The 19,818-nt window shown below is 44.5% G+C and overlaps 1 protein-coding gene across 2 annotated transcripts in view; it reads left to right on the plus strand.

Annotated features, from left to right (window-relative positions):
- Positions 1-19,818, plus strand: part of YBX3 (Y-box binding protein 3) — a 37,019-nt gene that overhangs the window by 14,686 nt on the left and 2,515 nt on the right. The window contains exons 4-9 of one of the 2 annotated variants that reach the window (XM_073312907.1): positions 4,210-4,299; positions 5,128-5,250; positions 13,268-13,468; positions 15,370-15,464; positions 18,513-18,684; positions 19,422-19,522. In XM_073312907.1, the coding sequence (XP_073169008.1) occupies positions 4,210-4,299; positions 5,128-5,250; positions 13,268-13,468; positions 15,370-15,464; positions 18,513-18,684; positions 19,422-19,487 (747 nt within the window). In that variant the 3' untranslated portion in view covers positions 19,488-19,522. The remainder of the gene's footprint in view (positions 1-4,209; positions 4,300-5,127; positions 5,251-13,267; positions 13,469-15,369; positions 15,465-18,512; positions 18,685-19,421; positions 19,523-19,818) is intronic. The other variant, XM_073312913.1, reaches the window with a different exon arrangement.

Here is a 19,818-nt window from a genome sequence, read left to right on the forward strand (position 1 = left end):
TGAAGATACCTGAACATCTATAACACTTTTGTGTGAGTGTATACACAACTTCATTTTAGACAAGGAGGAAACAGTTCAGTTGGTGGTGGTGGTGTCTAACAGATAGAGCAAACATTACATTTTAATTTCATTTCCTGTAAATAAGCTAATTGTCCGATGGGATATTAGATGGGGTGGGATCTGAGTTACCCAGGAAAGAATTTTCTGTTGTATCTGGCTGGTGAATCTTGCCCGTATGCTCAGGGTTTAGCTGATTGCCATATTTGGGGTTGGGAAGGAATTTTCCTCCAGGGCAGATTGGAAGAGGCCCTGGAGGTTTTTCGCCTTCCTCTGTCGCATGGGGCACGAGTCACTTGCTGGAGGATTCTCTGCTCCTTGAAGTCTTTAAACCATGATTTGAGGACTTCAGTAGCTCAGACATAGGTGAGAGGATTTTCACAGGAGTGGGTGGGTGAAATTCTGTGGCCTGCGTTGTGCAGGAGGTCAGACTAGATGATCATGATGGTCCCTTCTGACCTTAGTATCTATGAATCTATGAATATAATTTGGTGGCCCCTAGTTCTTGTGTTATGAGGAGTAAATAACATGTCCTTATTTACTTTGTCCACACCAATCATGATTTTATAGACCTCTATCATATCCCTCTTTAGTCGTCTCTTTTCCAAGCTGAAAAGTCCAAGTCTTATTAATCTGTCCTCATATGGCAGCTGTTCCATACCTGTCATCATTTTTGTTGCCCTTTTTTGAACTTTTTCCAGTTCCAATGTATCTTTTTTTGAGATGGAGCGACCACGTCTACACGCAGTATTCAAGATGTGGGTTTTCCATGGATTTATATAGAGGCAATATGATATTTTCTGTCTTATCTGTCCCTTTCTTAATGATTCTGAACATTCAGTTATCTTTTTTGACTGTTGCTGCACATTGAGTGGATGTTTTCAGAGAACTATCCACAATGACTCCAAGATCTTTCTTGAGTGGTAACAGCTAATTTAGACCCCATAATTTTATATGTATAGTTGGGATTATGTTTTCCAATGTGCATTACTTTGCATTTATCAACATTGAGTTTCATCTGCCTTTTTGTTGCCCAGTCACCCAGTTTTGAGAGATTCTTTTGTAGCTCTTTGCAGTCTGCCTGGGACTTAATTATCTTGAGCAGTTTTGTATCATCTGCAAATTTTGCCACCTCACTGTTTACCCCTTTTTCCAGATCATTTATGAATATGTTGAATAGGACTGATCCCAGTACAGACCTCTCAGGGACACCACTATTTACCTCTCTCCATTCTGAAAACTGACCATTTATTCCTACTCTCTTTCCTATCTTTTAACCAGTTACCAATCCACGTGAGGGAACCTTCCCTCTTATCCCATGACTGCTTACTTTGCTGAAGAGCCTCTGGTGAGGGACCCATCAAAGGCTTTCTGAGAATCTAAATACACCATATCCACTGGATCCCCCTTCTCCACATACTTGTTGACCCCCTCAAAGAATTCTAGCAGATTGGCAAAGCATGATTTCGCTTTACAAAAACCATGTTGACGCTTCCCCAACAAATTATTTCATCTCTGTGTGTCATAATTTTGTTCTTTACTGTAGTTTCAACCAGTTTGCCCAGTACTAAGTACAGGCTTACCAGCTGTAATTGCTGGGGTCACCTCTGGCGCCCTTTTTAAAAATTGGTGTCACATTAGCTATCCTCCAGTCATTTGGTACAGAAGCTGATTTAAACGATAGGTTACAGATTACAGTTAGTCCTGCAATTTCACATTTGAGTTCCTTCAGAACTCTTGAGTGAATACTATCTGGTCCTGGTGACTTATTGCTTGTTTGGCTTATCAATTTGTTCCAAAACCTTTTCTAATGACACCTCAATCTGGGACAGTTCCTCATTCTTTTTAGGTGACAAATCTGGCTCAGGTTTCGTAATCTCCCTCGCATCCTCAACTGTGCAGACTAGTGCAAAGAATTCATTTAGTTTCTCTGCAATAGCCTTATCATAAATCCTTGAGTGCTCTGTTAGCATCCCTTAAGGTTATTTCAGCAGAGGTCCTGAACTGTGAACTGTTCCTTCATGTACAATCTGTGTGTTTTACTTTGTTTCAATTTTGAATTCATTCAGAATTAGTTTTGTCTCTGTGTAGTATATCTCCCGAATCTGTCCATGTATAATATATTTCTATTATCACCTTTTTCTCTAAGTGAAATATTAAGAATTGCAATCTTTCTATCCATAAATCTCATAATACCACAAACTATCCAGTCTGTCCTCAGTCACCATAGCATCTGGGCACCTCACAGATTTGAATGAATTTATTCTTATTGTACCCCTGTGATATAGGTAAATCTGATATTAGATTCCTCATTTGACAAATGGGAGTAGGCTAGGAGAGACTGAACCAGATGAAATGATGTGGCCACAGTCACACAGAAGTCTGCATCGAAGGCAGGAACTGCACCCAAATCTCCAGAGTCTAAATCCAGTGCTGGTATCAAATTTTCCTGGTTTTGATCTAATCTGTGTCCAGGTTTGTTAATTGTGATACCTAGCTCTTATATATAGCACCTTTTTTTCATGTGAAGATCTCAAAGTGCTTGACAACACTTCTAGGTATACTTAATCCTGCCTCAGCACCAGAAGAAGGCCTAGATGACCTCTTGAGGTCCCTTCCAACCCGATGTTTCTATGATAGTGCTTCAGTTAAAATCTTTGACATAAATTGCATTAACTTTAGTAGATGTAGGTGTAGCCCACTAATTGCTCAAGGAGCCTTTCAATGAATATGGGCTGAGCTTTGATAGTGGAACAGAGCCCAAAGCCAGAAGTTTTGCATAGTTTCAGATTTTGTTGCAAACATCTTGCACAGTTCTGCGTTCCCTTTGTTGAAACTTTGGGGGCACTACTGGATATGGGGGGTGGTGGTCTGGGTAGAGGGATGCACAGTTAATATTGTCATCCATCAAGAGATTTCAGTTTAATTCACATCTGCCCATCTCTCCTTTGCTGTCCACAGAGAAGAGAAATTCAAGATGCTGTCAAGGTCGTGTGGCTTTTTGGACCTCTGTCCTCTATGGTCTCTGAAAGGACGTCAGGTCTTGGGCCTCCTGCCCATTCTTGTGTCTGTGTGGAATTAGATCAGGACCTAAGTACGCTATCCCACGTATACAAAACACTTATCACCATGCAGGTCCAAGTGGGTTTCAGGCACTTGTCTCTTCCCTTTGAGGACTTGCGACCAATGATGGTGTCCAACGACCTTCTTAAGACAAAGGACCAGAGCATTAGAGGAAAAAATGGCATATGGGCATATTTAATCTAATCTAATGCTTCACCACAAGCAGTTAGGTGAACTTCCCTCCTGAGTTACAGGAACAGAACTAACTTGTATCTGTTAGCAAGTTCAGATCCTCCTGTGACTCTGAGCATCTCTCAATCTGATTCTTTCTCTGACTTACCATGTTTGAACTTTTTGGTGTGGGGGGGGCAGGGGTGGAGGATGCTGCTTAGGAAAAGGGGTGGAACCATTAATGCTACTTGGTCTGGCATTATTAATGACCTGTTAAGTGACTTTCAGAAAGGGCCTCCTCTTCTTGCCCTTGGTTCTACTACCCAGACAAACACCTAGGGTAAAATATTCCTTCCATTATATAATACAGAAACACCACTGTCATGACAGCATTAAGAGCCTTTGTCACAGATACCATGGTACTCTGAACTATATGGGGAGAAATTGCCAATGTGGATGCCAGTGGGGTTGTAGGGATGGTCTGGAGCGTAAGAGGGTAAGTTAGGACTCGGGAGACCTTGGTTTGGCTCCTGCCGTGGTTCAATCCAGCAGACTTCCTGTGTGACTTTGGGCAAGTAACTTTATCTACTTAGTGCCTCTGTTCCATGTCTAAAAAATGAGAATAATATCTCTCACTGTACTCTGAGGTAGAGGTTATGCTCTGCTAAGGATTGTATGGTACTGAGATACTAAGTTGCTCAAGGTCATTTAAATCACTAGATAGTGCCCTTTCTGAATAAAGCAGTGAGGCTGTACATGAATAGTCTGAGATTTGGCAGAGGCAAGGGATAGCAGCCACTCTGTCTGCTTGCTGCCAGCCACTAACTTGCTAACAGGGGAACTGCTCTGGGAGAATCTGATTTCTGTTGCATTCCACCTCTGACTTTTGATCAAGATGACTGTTTTGTCTCTTTAAAGACCGCAATTAAGAAGAACAACCCACGGAAATACCTGCGCAGTGTTGGTGATGGAGAGACTGTAGAATTTGACGTGGTCGAGGGAGAGAAGGTGAGAGAATCAGAGAGAGAGAGAGGCCTAAGTGGTCTTGAGTAGTCCATTTCCACCTTTCTCCCAATGGGGGTGGATGTAGGATCATTCCTTTGTATATGTCCTCTAGTGCTCTGTCCAGTCTAGTGATAAATTACTCTACTGATGGAGCTTCTGCTATTTCCCTTGGGAGACTATTGTTCTGTCTAATAAATCTTTGCAAAATATATCAGGATCTCCACTTTGAAATTGTTTCTCTTGAATGTCATCCCATTACTCTTATGGGCTATAATTTTTTCTTAAATAGGAGGGCTGTGGGTCTGTACATGCACATTTTTGTTCCCGCTGAATAATTCTCTCTGTCCTTGGTATTGGTACCCTTCAAATACTTGTAGATTCATGTTCCCTGTTAATTGTCATTTAGCTAATCTGTAGATATTCAAGGGTTGTTTTGATTTGTGGTGTGTGTGTGGCTTATTTGGTTGGTTAGGGGTGGTGTTGTTTTTGTTCCTCATAATTCAATTCAATTTTTCTGGCCCTCTGATCATTTTGCTGATCTCTTCTGAACTCCCTATAGTTTGTGAATCTCTTTCTGGAAATGAAGTTGAGAATACCTGGCCTGCTTGTGCATTCTTGCCATATGCAGCTTGTGAGGAATGGAAAAATAAGCAGCGTCAAAGAAACCTGCTATTTGGAGGGAAGACAGTCACCTCTTGCCTTAATTCTGGAAACAGGGAGGTGTTTTGATTCCCCATCTTGCTTCCTTTTTCTGGGTCTGTACACCTTCCACTTGGTTCTTGTTCTCTTGCATGTTTTTCATCACGTCCTTTCTCTCTGTTTCTGTCTCAGGGTGCAGAAGCAGCCAATGTCACTGGTCCAGATGGAGTCCCTGTGGAAGGCAGCCGTTATGCTGCAGACAGGCGCCGTTACCGACGTGGCTATTATGGCAGACGCCGTGGACCACCTCGTAATGTAAGTTGGGCTCATTTTTAGTTCCAGCACTCCCACTTCAAACCCAGATCCTGAGATTCCCTGCATGAGGAGTGGGGAATTCCAAGTTAAGCTCTATGTCATGATGAACAAATCTAGCTGAACTTGGAGGCAAGTGGTATGTTCCTCCTGATGTACCCAGAGGGGAGAGGTTAACCGGCCACTGTCTTCTACCATTATTATGTGTCCACAGTGTTGGAGCTGACATAATACACTCAGCCACTTGAGCTTTTCTGAAGAGATCCCTCTCTGGTGTCTGTCTCTAGGAGGATGTGAAAAGTGGCTTTTGGTGGTGAAAATATTTTCCGCCTTAAAAATGTGCCTGTATTTCTTTGCACAGTGAAGTGCTCACTCTATTCTCTTCACTCACTCCTTTTTGGTTCTGTCTACGCTGGCCCAAAAAGTGATGGAATGAACAGTTGCTTTCCTTGCCCGTACAGGGACCATGTTAGGCCCCTATCTGTGCAAGGGCTTCAAGCAGTGCACCTTTCGCCCGGTGATTATGCCAAAGTCTGATGCCCATGTTTGGTGCCTCCTGTGCCTGGGTAAAACCCATTCAGTAAAGCATTGTGCAGAGTGCTATACTTTCATTCCGTGGACCACATGGGAGATTGAGATGAGCCTGCAGCCTCAAATCTAAGCCTACAGCCTGGTAACCTGACAGGTCTGCCAAAGGTATTCAGTTCAGCCTTTGTGCTGAGGTCCTCTGACACAGGGTCCAAGACACACACTTGGGAGCCCTGAGGCCAGAACAACCTTCTATCATGGGCCGAAGATCGGAATTTCCTTGGCTCTGTATTGGGTGTAAATCCGTCACAGGTGCCACTTTAGATTTACACCGTGGCAATATCTGCACCAATTGTTAAGATTTCAAACCTTAGCATTGACAGAGGAGGCAGCAACAACAAAGAGAGAGGAAGCCACATCCCTCTCCTTTATTCTCTTCAATCCATGAGGGCCTTGAAGACTCTTATGGCATTGCCGTCGCCTGTTCTCCATGCTTCTCAGGAGCTGTCATAACTAATTTGGATTCCTCATTGGTTCAGGTGGCAGTGTTGCCTTTTGATATCTGTGCGCCTGAGTTGGCGGGGGGTCCACTGTCAAGGCAACTAACCACCCCACAACTTGCTTTTTTTGCTGTTTGAATTCTGTGCCTGTACTGATTTCTCTTGTCTTAATCCAGAACTGCCTTGGGGGTACCTTTTAACCCCTTCAGAGATTAACTTGGAGGGTCTCCTGACTCAGCCTCAGGACCCTGGTCATCTACCCCCACCTCAGATCAAGGTATCATGGAAGGATATCTTGCAGGGCCATCTTCAACTTGTGTTGCCCTCTGTACAAGACTCCATGAAAGCCTTGCTGGAGGTTGAGGCCAATCTCTGCACTGGCACCAGTGACCCTTCCAAAACTATATCTTCTCTCTGCACCAATGCCCTCACAGGCACCTATTCCTCATCTGCCACTGACACAGCCTGTCTTTGCTGACACGGATACCAGTAAGAAACCTCTTAGATCTATCCACATCTGTGGAATAGTATGAGATTCCTTCAGAGGAAACATTCAAGTTCCTTTTGTAGGCACATACGAATAGTGTCTCATCAGAAGAACAAATTCGTGCTTCATCTGTTTCCCTCCTTACGAACAGATACTGTTTCAGTAACTAGTGGGGAGAATGGCAAGTGTTCTCAAGCTGCAAAAAAGGTTATGGCACCAGAGATATCAATCCCCTGTTTATCAGATTCCAGATGCAGACCAGAGACAAGCTTGCTCTGCCTACAACTGTGCCTAAGGATATCTGGCTCTCTTTGCTCTCATTTCCAAGAGAGTAGACAGAGTTTATGTTAAACCACGTGAAGGACATCAGTTAGTGTTGCTTGGCAAACTCCGTGCTGTTACCTGCAGCACAGGAAAGAAGGGTCAGTAAGGTGTTCCACTCTACCCTCTCTGACAGAGGGGATATTAACTGGATATTTTGGTAGATGTTCCTACTTACCTGTCTCACTAGGATTTTGGGTGGCCAACTGTAAGCCACATGTCCCATTACAGTTATGCCCTGTGGATACCACAAGACACATCCTGGAGTTTTTTCCTGAGGAACAGAAGAAATGACCTAGGACACTGGTTGTTGAGGGTCATGTGCTTGCTAAGTGCTCCCTAAAAGCAGCATATGATGCCTTGCACAGAAGTCAAGGATGGTTGGCCATAGGAGTGTACTCCTTTGAGGGCCTGGGCTTCTTTAATGACAAAACAGATGAAGCCCTAGAGAACATTAAGGCCTCTGCCTGCTCTTGGTGGATAGCAGTCCTTTTCCTCAACTTGGAGGAGGTCTGCCCTTCCTACTTTCAAAGTCAGGTTCCCTCACAACACCAAAGCATACAGCCCCAAAGGTGATATGCTCCACCTCCTTCTAAACTTGCTACTTGCCTCAGCAGTATAGAATCAGGTTTCGTTGCCATTGGATAGAGTCAGCATTGGCCTCTATCCAAAAGTTTTGCGAGGTGTAGTTGAGAGCTGTGCACCAATTTACATCTTGTCTCCCTATCCTCTGGATCCAGTCTTTCTTTCTACAGTATCTAGTATAGGATTTCTTCCAATTTCTGGGTACTGGACACAGTCAGTGACAAATACTCCATCCAGTTCTTCATTGTGCCACCTTGCCACCTCCCTCTTCAGGGACCCATATTCTGAGACAGTTCCGTCAGAAGCGGTGGATTCTCTTCTCAAGAAGAGCTACAGGGGAGTTTCCACAAAAACGCTGAAGGGAAAAGATTTTATTTTTTCTCTTTCCTGATCCCTGAGAAGAATGATGGCCTGAGACCCATTGTGGACCTCAGAAACCTCAACAGGTACATGTAACCATTCACATTCAGGATGTTCATGATGGGGGGCATTTATGGCTTCCTTAAAGAACACCTGCTTTCATGCAGCATCCAAATGCTTGCATCAAGTTCTGAGGTTCTGTGTGGAGACAAGGCATTAGAGTCCTTCCTTTATCACAGCCCTGTGAGTGTTCACCAAGTGCTTCATAGTGGTTGCTGCACACCTCAGACACTAAGCAATATTTGTTTACACGTCTGGTTGACAGGCTCCACAGGACCTCTCCTCAGCAGTTCAGTATGTATTCAGCGTCTTCCAGTTTTTGGGATAGTTGATTAATTGGAAGAAACCCACTTTTCAACCTGCACAAAGTATCACCTTTTATCAGAGTGGTCCTGAATGCCAGTTGGGTTAGAAACTTTCAGGATGGTACCTATTGCTTCCCAACTCAGCATAGTTGCCCCGATGCCTTCGATCTTGACTAGGGTGTGTATTGCCAAGGCCATAAAAGACAAGACATATGGAACACGTGGGATTCCAGACAGTCTGTTGATGTGGGATTCCAGACAGTCTGATGTGCTCCATCCAGATACATAAACAGGACAGTGTAGTGCTCCTAAATACTAGCAGAAACCATTCAGTCTCTCATTAAATCTAGCTGCTATATGGGAGGATTGGAGGGTGACGATATATATTTTTTAAAAAACGGCTCAGTGATCTGTGAAACGATAGGTTCTATAAGCTGTACGTCTGTACCTGGTAACCTGGCTGAAACAATAACTAAAAATAATCTTCCAGATGTTTTATTACAGGGTCTACTCACTACAATTCTTGCGAAGGAAAATAGATCTAGTGCAACACTATTAAAATTCTTTGGCCTTGTCAATGAAGTAGTGGACAAAGCAGAACCAGTTGAAATAATTAATTTAGACTTTCAAAATGTCTCTGACAAAGTCTCTTACCATAGGCTACTAAAGATGCTAAGTATCATGGGGTGAGAGGCAAAGTATTGTCATTTGATCAAAAACTGGCTAGGAGACAGAAGACAAAGTAGAATGGTCAACTTTCGTTATGGCAAAAGGTTGTGGGATGACTCAAGTTTCTGTACTGGGTCTAGTGTTTAACAACAAAAAGGGCAGTTAGGTAGCAAAATCGGCAGGTAACAGTTATTTAGGTTAGTCAGAACTAGAGAGGACTGTGAGGAAGTACATAGACTCGACCAAGCTAGGTAAATGGGCAACATGAAGACAAATGTTAATTTAACTATCCTACACAAGAAAAGGGCCTGGACATCATTGTAGACAACTCAGTGTAGACCTCTGCTCAGTGTGCAGCTGCAGTCAAAGGAGAACAAGATGCATAAGAAATGGCATATAATGCCATTACATGAATCAGTGATCTGTTTAATCTGGAATTGTAGTTGCCCTGGCCCTGGGACTAGCCCCTCCTGCAGTTTCAATCAAGAGGGATAATGTTAAGGCCTGCAGCTGTGATGCAGTAGCATAGAATGCTGTCCTTGGAGAGAGACTGGCAATGAGAGAGCAGGGAGAGGGGAAGGAGTTGGAAGGTAGTTAAAGAAGGAGGAGACAAAAAGAGGCGGTGCTGGGATAAAAAGGGGATTTGCCAGAGGAAGCTAACTGTCTGAAACACAGTGTGCAAGGAGCCTGGATGTGAGGGGCATACCTCCTTGTGAATGATGAGGTTGACCACTGGGACATTGACAGGGAATACAGTTTGGGCGCCTTGGGAATGAGTGTGGCTATCAGGTAGAGGAGTGGACCTGTAGGAAAGAGATGTGGTCATTGGAGTGTCAAAGCAAAGGAGCGTCGCAAGCCAGAGAGAGGTGAAGGTGGTGGAATAACTGGGGTGAAGCTCAGGGAGAGGAGGTGCTGATTCTCTCTTGGGGTGACACAACATGGTGTTAACAAATTTCTTTTGTGATGGTAATTTACAGTTTATTTTCCTAAGCAAGTATTTGTTACTTTATATTAATGTTCTGTTATATATATCTTATTGTCCCTACCAAACTTCTGGGTGTTTCCTTTTTAAAGTTTAACATTTAAGATTATCTCCCTTGTATTAGCTTGCCTCTGTCTTTCTGCACAGTAGGAATAGCCTAGCTGAGAACTGGGTCACTTCAGAATTGTGCATGCAGTGTAGGTCACCTCACCTCTAAAATAATATTGCAAAAATACAGGGGCTCAGTGAAGAGCAATGAAAATGGATAAGCATGGAAAAGACTGTCATATGAAGAAAAATTAAAAGATTTGGATGGCTTACCTTAGAAAGAAGATGACTAAAAAAAGACATGATAAAAGTATATAAAATGGTGTGTGTGTGTGTGTGTGTGTGTAGGTTAGAGCTTCTGTTTTTCCCTGTCTCATAACAGAAAAACAAGGGAATGTTGAAATTGAAAGGTGGCAAATTCAAAACTAACAAGGAAATATATAATTGGACTTTGGAACTTGCTTTCAGGGGATGTTCTTGAGGCCAAAAACTTAAAAAAGATTCAAAGAGGGATAGCACTATAGGGATAAGCCTATTCAGAGTTATAATAATTAATGCTCAAAGGAAGGTCTTGAAAGGGATAAACAGCTTCATGATTAAAGCCAATCTCTGACTATTAGGACAAGGTCTTCATGGAGGCCCTCCCACCCCAGCTGCAGGGTTCTTAACCTTTTTTCTGAAATATCTCATACTGGCTAGTGTTAGAGACTGGATACTGGACTAGATGGACCTTGAGTCTGAAGTAACTGGTATATTCCTGCAAAGGTGGAGGAATTAGACTTGTCCGTCCGTCCCCGTCTCTCTCTCCCTCCCCCCCCACGCTTTATAATCTATAGTGGGGAGAAACCTGGAGGAATATTTTAAAATGTTTTTGTCTTTCCTGACCCCTGCACAATGTTGTTTTGTGTTTTTTTGTTTTTTTTAATATTAGAAATTCAGGTATTTTCTACTCCCTCCTGGAAGACTTTATAGATGGCTAAAGAACTGGTAGGATTATGGCATCCAGGCTTCAGTCTCCTGTGGAACTGTGAGGGGAAAGGATTTTATTTTATTGTCTAAAAACACTAATACACTTATTTCTTAACTCTGCTAAATCATTTCCATGTACTCTTCACCTTTTCTGAAGTCAGTGGAGTTACAATGGCATAAACATGGTGTAACAGAGTGGAGAATCCAAGGTGTGAACGGCTTGTTAGGAGGAAAGAAAAACCTGAGAAAAAGATCTTAGTGAAAAAACACAAACACCCAATTCCTGTCAATTGCAGGCTATAAAGGCTACCACTCCTATTCACTGGTCCTTGTAGTAGTGCTCTATCAAAAACCAGGGAAGACCTGACTTGATTGTCTTGATGTTTCAAAGCCCAAAAAAGAGAGAAAATCCACTTTGGAGAAACACACACTTTCTTTGTACTTCCACAGAGAAGGAAAAAGGAGACTTTTTTGCATGTCACTTCTAGATTATGTAGAAGAGGTAGTAGTAAGTGTTTGTAGTAAGTTTTCTGCCATTGACTTCACTGATAGTAGGAACAAACATTTAAATGGTCAACTCTTGGGGGTGAGTGTATAGGATACAGCTCATTCCCTATGGTATGTTTGTAAAGCTCCATATAAACAGTTGATGCCATGTATGTGACCATATGGTCAACTGTGTGCAAGCCACAGAAGTCAACAGACAACACAACATATGTAGGGAGACCTAGATGAAGATTCTGTGATAAAATTTTGTTTTATTTCTTTATCATTTAGTATCATGGTGTCGTGTACACCCTGATCAAGGCCCCAACATGGTCAGCTTGACCTAAACTATAGCAAAATCCTGGATTCCATGTCTAAACTAGAAATTCTCTGGAAGCTGCATTTAAATGAAAAGGGGGAGGATTTTACTGAATTAAATTCAGATGAAAAGACCAATTAGTATAGTATTCCCTCAGTTATTTATTTGGGTATTCAATTCACAGGTTTTACACTGCCCCTAAATTTTCTTTCTTCTATATGCTGCAAGAGTTTTAAATTAAATTGCATTTTGGAAGCTGCCATGGGGAAGATGGAGGCTTTGGCAGATACGTAGGCTATTGTAGGACTTTTCTGCAGTGTCAAAGGCTCAGGAAATGGTTTGGGATTGTGGGCCATGTATATTGGCTGGAAGCTATTGCTAAAATGATCAGTTGAAAAATTGGTAGCACTAGTGATATTGTCATAATGGGATTTCAGTGGCAGCCGCAGGGACGTGCTAGGGACATTGGCTGGGAATGGTGAACCGCAGCCACTGTTGCAGACGGTCAACGTTAGCAGAATGTCTCGCAGGCCACAGGTTCCCCACCACTGGCTTAGAGCGTCTTCACCAGAAGCGCTACAGCATGCAACTGCATTGGTACAGCTGTGCTGATGCAAGTGTATACCTGCCCTAAGCCTGGTAAAGGGGATTTCCTGTAGTTCAAATGGTACAGGCCTATATTGTTCAAACTGAAGGACTAGGGTTCTAGTCTTGGCTTCTCAGAGATGTGGGGGAGTGTGACTTTTCTAGTAATCATCTGTCTACAGCACACACATCCATTGCAGTGGGTACGGGAGGGGCCTGCTGATCTGCATTGGGCTTTGCAGTGCAAGGAAGTCTTGAGGAGAAATTTGGTAGGTATGCATGCTAGGATAAGGGAGTACAATGCAGGCCTGTGGCTAGCGTGGAAGAAGGCACAAAGATCAGAGTAGGCAAATACACAAAGGGAATGATGAAATGGTATTTGCTTCCAGTCATGGCCCGTGGTACCTCCCTCTCCCTAAAATCAGTTCCTGCTCCTTGATGTTCACATTATGCCCCTTCCCACTGTTGAGTTGTTCCTTAGATAGGCTGCATGTCATCTTTTGCACCTTCCCTCTTAAATCAGACCTTCCAGCCCCTTCATCATTCTTGTTTTGTTTTTGTTTTTGTTTTCTCCTCATTCCCTTCATTGTGACTGCATCTTCTGGCACTGCAGTGCCTGGAACTGGATGTTGCTGACCTGGTGCATTCGCACTGGAGTCACAGAAAGGGACTGTCTCCTCCCTGATAAGGTGCTCAAGTGTGTGCAGTCTAGAATTACATTGGTTTTGTGTAGGGGAGGCCTTGGTTTGACATCTGCCCCCTCCCTCCTCCTCCTCCTCCTCCTGGTTCTCACTCTGTGTTTCTTTGCTTCGTCAGTACCCGGGTGAGGAGGAGGAGGAGGAGGGGAGCGGGAGCAGTGAAGGATTGGATCCTCTCATCACCGAAGGGCATATCCCAGGGTCACGGAACCAGCTGCGCCGCCCACAATACCGGCAGCGCTTCTTCCCACCTTACCGCGCAGGACAGACCTTTGACCGTCGCTCACGGGTCTATTCCCATGCTGCTGATGGCACGCAGGTAAAACAGCGTCTGGAAACTATGATTACCTCCCTGCCCTGCTCCCTTCTCCCTTGCTGACCCATCTGCCTCTACGTCTGTGAACTTGCTTCTCAGTGGAGTGATTCAGACACGGTTGTGACTGAACTTCCAGGTTGATTTTCTGCTGGTACACTTCCATCCTCATTAAACAACAATATAATTGTCCCTCAAAAAGGTATAATCCAGTTACATTATTCTGACATTCAAATGGTAATTGCAGGGTTTGGAGGACTGAGGCAGCAGGATTCAGCTTTCTCTGATGAAGAGGTGATTGAGAAACCCAGTAATCTCTATTGCAATGACCTGTGGAGTTCACTGGAGCCATGGGACACTTGTTGCCTCTCTATGCATTTGTAGTATTCATATTTCAGTAGTTCTCCAACTTTTCATTCTTCGTGGACAAGCCAGTAACTCTCCATCCTTCCCGCCATCCCCTTTGCTAATTCTGAAAGATGTCACCTGTTGTGGATCATCTGCTGTTCAACGGATCTCGCTTGGAGGAAACTATTGATCTAGAGCTGTCTGTCTTAACTCAGTCTGTGCCCAGGCATTATCCACCCCATGAAACATAAGAAAGTAAAGAAAGAAAGTAGGGGGGGAGTTCTGAAACTATGGGATTATTTTACTGTCACCTGTTTTGTAGCATGTTGCAAGCCTTCTGATTCCAAAAGGATAAGAGTAATAGTTCTATCTCAAACCACTCTAAATGTCCAAGTTGTCTTTCCCTCCTGGGTGTTCACACCTTTCAGATTGTATTTGATTACCTCTACCAGTACTATCCATTTAGCCAGCATTTGATGGAGATTCCTCTGGTTACTTTTCTGTCTGTCAGTTTTTCCACCAACAAACGGCATTACCTGATGTGCTGTTTTCTTTCACATGCTCTCTCTCTGTTTGTTTTTTTTCTTTGTCTTGATTCCACTCCCTACTTTTCTCCACCCCTCCTCCACCCCAGCAGCTGCCCCTGTCAGGCTGCTAAAAATAGTTGGCATAGCTATATGCAGGCACAGCATGTGAAACTGCAAGTGTCTTTAGAGCAGCTCTGTGTCTCTAGGAAACTTTGGAGGCAGAAAAGCCCCAGGAAGGACCTGATATATATCAAACCCCCCTTCCCCCCCCCATGATGAATAATACAAGAACACACGGTGCCCAGGGTTGGGGCACTCCCAAGCATGTGTCAGAAGCAGTTTTGGTAAGGTTTCTGCCTCTCTGGAGCAGTGAATAAGCATCCTAAGGTGGCTTTTCTACCATCTGTTTCCTTTGAGGAAGGGGAGGGGCATTGCTTTCTCGTGTACTTCCAGTTTTCTTCTTTGTCAGAGTAAGAGCCTTCTGACCATGTTGTTCTTCCTTCTTTGGTACATAGGAATTGCCATACAGACCACTGGTCCATCTGCCCTGATATCTTGCTCCTGACAGTTCTGCTTGTTGGTCCATATAGTCCAGTATAGTGCCTCGCATATTAAATATTCCTTCAATTCCAAAAAAGGAAAAAACCCTATAATGCACTTGGCTAATTGTATAATGCTTTGAAAGCTTCTGTCCCCTGCAACTGATTATTTTGCACCTTGAAGTATGAGTTCTCAGTTCCTTTAATGGACAAAGTTATACGATCTTCTTTTAAAAAAAACTTGCCATATTTGTTGACTGACGCCCTGCAGCAGTGAGTTCCACAGGTCAGCCAAATGCAGCATGAACATACATTACCTTTGATTTTGTTCTAAATTTACTGGTTGTTTAATTTTACCATGTTCCCCTTTGTTCTCATATCATGTCCCATGATCAGAAGAGGAAGGACTAGCTGGCTTTCACTCCAACCGTCTGTAGTGTAGAAATCCTCCATCAGCTGCCAACATGTCCATAATCCTTTTGTTTGGTCTTAGGGTGGTGATGGGGAAATCAAGGATGGGGTCCCAGAAGGAGCACAGCTTCATCAGCAAATTCATCGGAATCCCTCCTATCGCGCGCGCTATCGCAGGTATGTACCATACACTCTCCCCTATCCAAGCTACCACTGGATTGAAGCTGTCACAGTGCCTATATAGTACCTAAGAACATTTTGGTACAGAATCCCCAGAACTCAAAATACTTTACAAAGATTTGTGTGTAAAAAGCATTCTCGCCATTTTACAGAGGGGAAGCTGAAGGAGGGGTGATGGGACTTGCCTGCGGGTATGAGAATGTGTGGAACTAGGGTATGTGATTCCTCTTCCCTAGTCTCTGGTGTCTCAACAATTGGCAACATTCTGAAATTTGTCACACATTACCTGTTTTCCTGTATGACTACACTGCACCCAAAAAACCAACCAACAGCCCAACGCAGCAGCGAAACTTGGGCTGGTGCCCAGGTTCTGAGACCCTACCCCTGTGCTGGGTTTCAGAGCTGGGCTTCAGCTCAAGCTGGAACAACTACACTTGCTGTTTTTTTTTTTTTTAAGCCCTGTAGTGTGAGCTCCACAAGCCAGAGTCAGTTGACCTGGGCTCTAAAATTTGCTGACTGGGTTTTTTGCAGTGTAGACAGACTATTTGAGTCTTACCCTTCAAGATCTAAAAGGACAGTTAGAGTCCTGATTTTAATCAGAGCATTGCAATTACTCTGTAGTATCCTGCTGTTCGGACACTTTCTGCAGGAACTGGGGGGGATTGGCTAGGTTTGAGGGAGGACCTCAAGATTAAGGACTTGTCTGCATGGGGGAAATAGCTATTCCACAACAGTTTTCTAGTGTGTACACTTATTCCAAACTGAGTGCCTTCATGTGGTTTAGCTTAATCCACTTCCAAGTCTTAAATTAAGTCCACTTGGATTAAGCTAAACTGCACAAAGGCACTCTTACTGTGGAATAAGAGTCTGGAATAGCTATTGAGCTTTAAATTCACACTTCAGCTTATTCCACAGTGTCTTCTCTGTATAGGCAAGCCTAAGGGCTTGGCTGTACTTGCAAGTTAGAGCGCATTAAAGCAGCCCTGGGTGCCCTAGCTCACTACCCGTCCACACTGGCAAGGCACGTAGAGGGCACTCTGACTCCATGGCTAGAGCACTTCTGGTACTCCACCTCAGTAAGAAGGTTAACTCTTGTTGCGCCTTGGCTGAAACACCTGGGCGTCAGTGTGAACAAGATGTTGCATTCCTGCGCTCTGATCGGCCTCCGGAAATGTCCCATAATCCCCTTAAGTCAAGTGGCCACTCTTTTCATTGTTTTGAACTCGCTGTAGGAATGCGGATGTGCCCTTTGAAAGCTCCATTTCTGACAGCCGGCTGCTTATCTGCCCCAAGACAAAGCAACCATTACTGTGGAATGCTGTGTGTGAGAGAGAGGCGGGGGAGAGGTGGGGTCTGCTGCTGTCTGAAATTACAAGACAGCATGTTGACATGCTCTCAGCCCCCCAAAAACCCACTCTCTCTCCCCCCACATACACACAACACACTCCCTGTCACACTCCTCCACCCTCCCCCATTTGAAAAGCACATTGCAGCCACTTGCATACTGGGATAGCTACCACAATGCACTGCTCTCTGTGGCCGCTGCAAGAGCTGCTAACGTGGCCACGTCAGTGCGCTTGTAGCTATCAGTGTGGACAGATTGCAGCACTTTCCCTACTGTGCTCTCCAGAGGCTGGTTTAACTCAAAGCGCTCTACATCTGCAAGTGTAGCTATGCCCTAAGTTTCTTGAATGCTCAAGATAACTGGCTGGGTAAAGGAGAGTATTGCAGAGTTATTCTTGCCACTCCTGTAAGAAAATGTGGTGACTTTAAAGGGGGGGACACTCATCAGACTGCTTTTGGGAGGGGTTAGAGAACTTCTCCCTTCCTCCCCAGAAAGCAAAATGACTGGTTAGATGACTGGGATAAAAATAACACAGTGACAGGTCAGGTGGATTTCACATGAGCGCTGGTGCCTTCCAACAGCAAGTTCATGGACTCTCTTTGGGTTACATGTTTTACATCCTCCACTGGCAATATAGGATTGTTCCCTTCACTCAGCAGGAAATTCTCCAGTCCTCGTGTTAAATGACTCACAATGGAGCTTCCACCACATCGGTTGTGGAGATCTCTGACCTCTTTGGTTTCATGAGTAGGACTGGTACAAGGAACAGGTTTAGGTAAAATCAGGACTTGCCTAATTTTCATCCGAGGCTTGAACCTGGAAACCACCAAACTTTTTTTGAGACTTGGCCCCACTTCTAATGAACTAAGCCCCTCCAATTTGAAAGGACCATTCAGATGCTTGTCCTGAATGTGTCTCATTCATCCCACAAAGAGGGCATGAATGGTGAGTGTGAGATAAGGTACCCTGAACTGCATTCATCTGGAGTAAGGTCAGATCTTCTGCTCAGCTGTAATGACTCCACATTCTTCACACAGACTCTGCATAAATCACACTCATTCTGTTAGAACTGGGACTAGAATCATTATCCTTTAGTGCCATAAACACAAGCCTTGTGCACCTTGACTAAGTCCCATATCCCCTCTGTGCGCTCCTCCTATGGGGATGACATCACTCACTTGTACATTTGAAGCTAGTGAATTACATACTGTTTTCTGTGTGAGATCAGTGGGCAGGATTTTGCCCTGCTGTAAATCCAGAGAGACTGTGGCTTTGCTGTTAAACCTCTTTTTTTGGAAAGCTGTATTGGCCCCTAGCTCCTACGGTGAGGGTCAGGATGGCTTAAGCCACATAACTAATGGAAACTGGGTGGTGGGCAGTAAGTTTTTTGGTCACCGTTTTCAATTGTATTGGCTTGACACTCTCCGACAGTGTTCTTGTAGGGTAGGAAAGGAAGCCTACAAGGGGTTGGGGTGGGTATCTTGTCCTTTGTAGCTGCAGGGAGATAGATTGGATGAATTCATGGGTCTGCACCATCTCTGATTCACAGCTGAACCCAGTTCAAGTTTGGTCTGCTGGAGTTGAAAGGGAACTTGTTTGAGATGACTCTTATCACTTGGGGAGGTTCTACTGGTAGCAATTACTGATTTTTTTTTTTTTTTTTTTAAATATCTATTTTCTCTGCATCTCCTCCTGTTCAGAGGACCCCCACGTCCACGCCCTGCACCAGTGGTCGGAGAGGCTGAAAACAAGGAGAACCAGCATGAGGCTAATGCTATGAGCCAGCAGCCATCCCGTCGTGGATACCGGCGCCCATACAATTATCGGCGACGACCCCGCCCGCCCAATGCTCCATCCCAAGATGGCAGTGAGGTGAGAGCATCCCTGGCAATGGGGAGAGGTATATTGAGTTCTGGGACTGGTGCTGCCAACATGCACACCTAAGACAGCTCTGTAGCTATTAGCTTCCCTCTCCTGCTGCCCGTGTCCCTAACCCTGTGCTGAAAGGCATGGGCAGGGGATATCATAGGTAAGTGTTGAGGCTGCCAAAACTGGTGCTATATGTGAGGGTGGTTGTATTTGATATAATCACCTGTCCTACTAGAAACTTGCTCAAGAACCAACTCATTTCACACAGGATGGTAAACAGCCATCAGATGGGAATAACTGTTGGCCATTTCTGAACTGGATCCAGTGTCCTTGAGGTGATGGAACTCCACTGCCTTTCCCCATTCCCTCTGAGCCATCCATCTCTCTTCAAACAGGGTCTGTATTGGAATCAATGCCCTGGATGTGAAGGCTTCAAATCCCATTCCTTGATTGTTTTGAACCAGTCAGTCCCAATGACCTAGTTGCAGAGTCCAGCAAGAAGCTTAGCGATGAAAGGCACTGAGTCTCATTCTGCAAACCACATGAGACAGTTGATCTCCTCCTTCCGTGCTGGAGCTGAATTGGAAGTAGTGTGCTAAAGGCAAAACTCTACTATGGTCAATGTTTGAGGATTCATTTTTCTTGGGATTTCCAAGCCTCAATTATTGATACTAATACTGAATAGAGGAAGGGGCTGGAAATCATCACTTTGCCTATTCCATGCAACTATGTTCTTTCAGACCAAGGTGGCCGAAATACCTGCTGAGAACCCTGCTCCAGTGACCGAGCAGAGCAGTGCTGAATAATGTCCGGCTCCCAAGGCACCTTTACCATCCCTCAGGTAAGGAATATAGGAAAATCCAGAGTTTGAGCGAAATTTTCTCCTTCGCTCTATGGCATTGGTTACCAACTGGTCAATCCTAGAGGATCTTCCAGTTGATCGCGATCTCCGGCAGGGCTGCCGCTAAGACAGGCTCCCTGCCTGCCCCAGCCACATGCCGCTCCTGGAAGCAGCCAGCACGGCCATGGAGGTGGCGTGGGGCTAGGGGTCTCCCTCTGAGCACTGCTCCTGCCTGAAAGCACCGCCCCGACAGTTCCCATTGGCCGGGCACGGGGAGCTGTGGCCAATGGGAGCTG

Source organism: Lepidochelys kempii, chromosome 1 (genome assembly GCF_965140265.1).
Source record: "Lepidochelys kempii isolate rLepKem1 chromosome 1, rLepKem1.hap2, whole genome shotgun sequence".
NCBI lineage: Eukaryota > Metazoa > Chordata > Testudines > Cheloniidae > Lepidochelys > Lepidochelys kempii.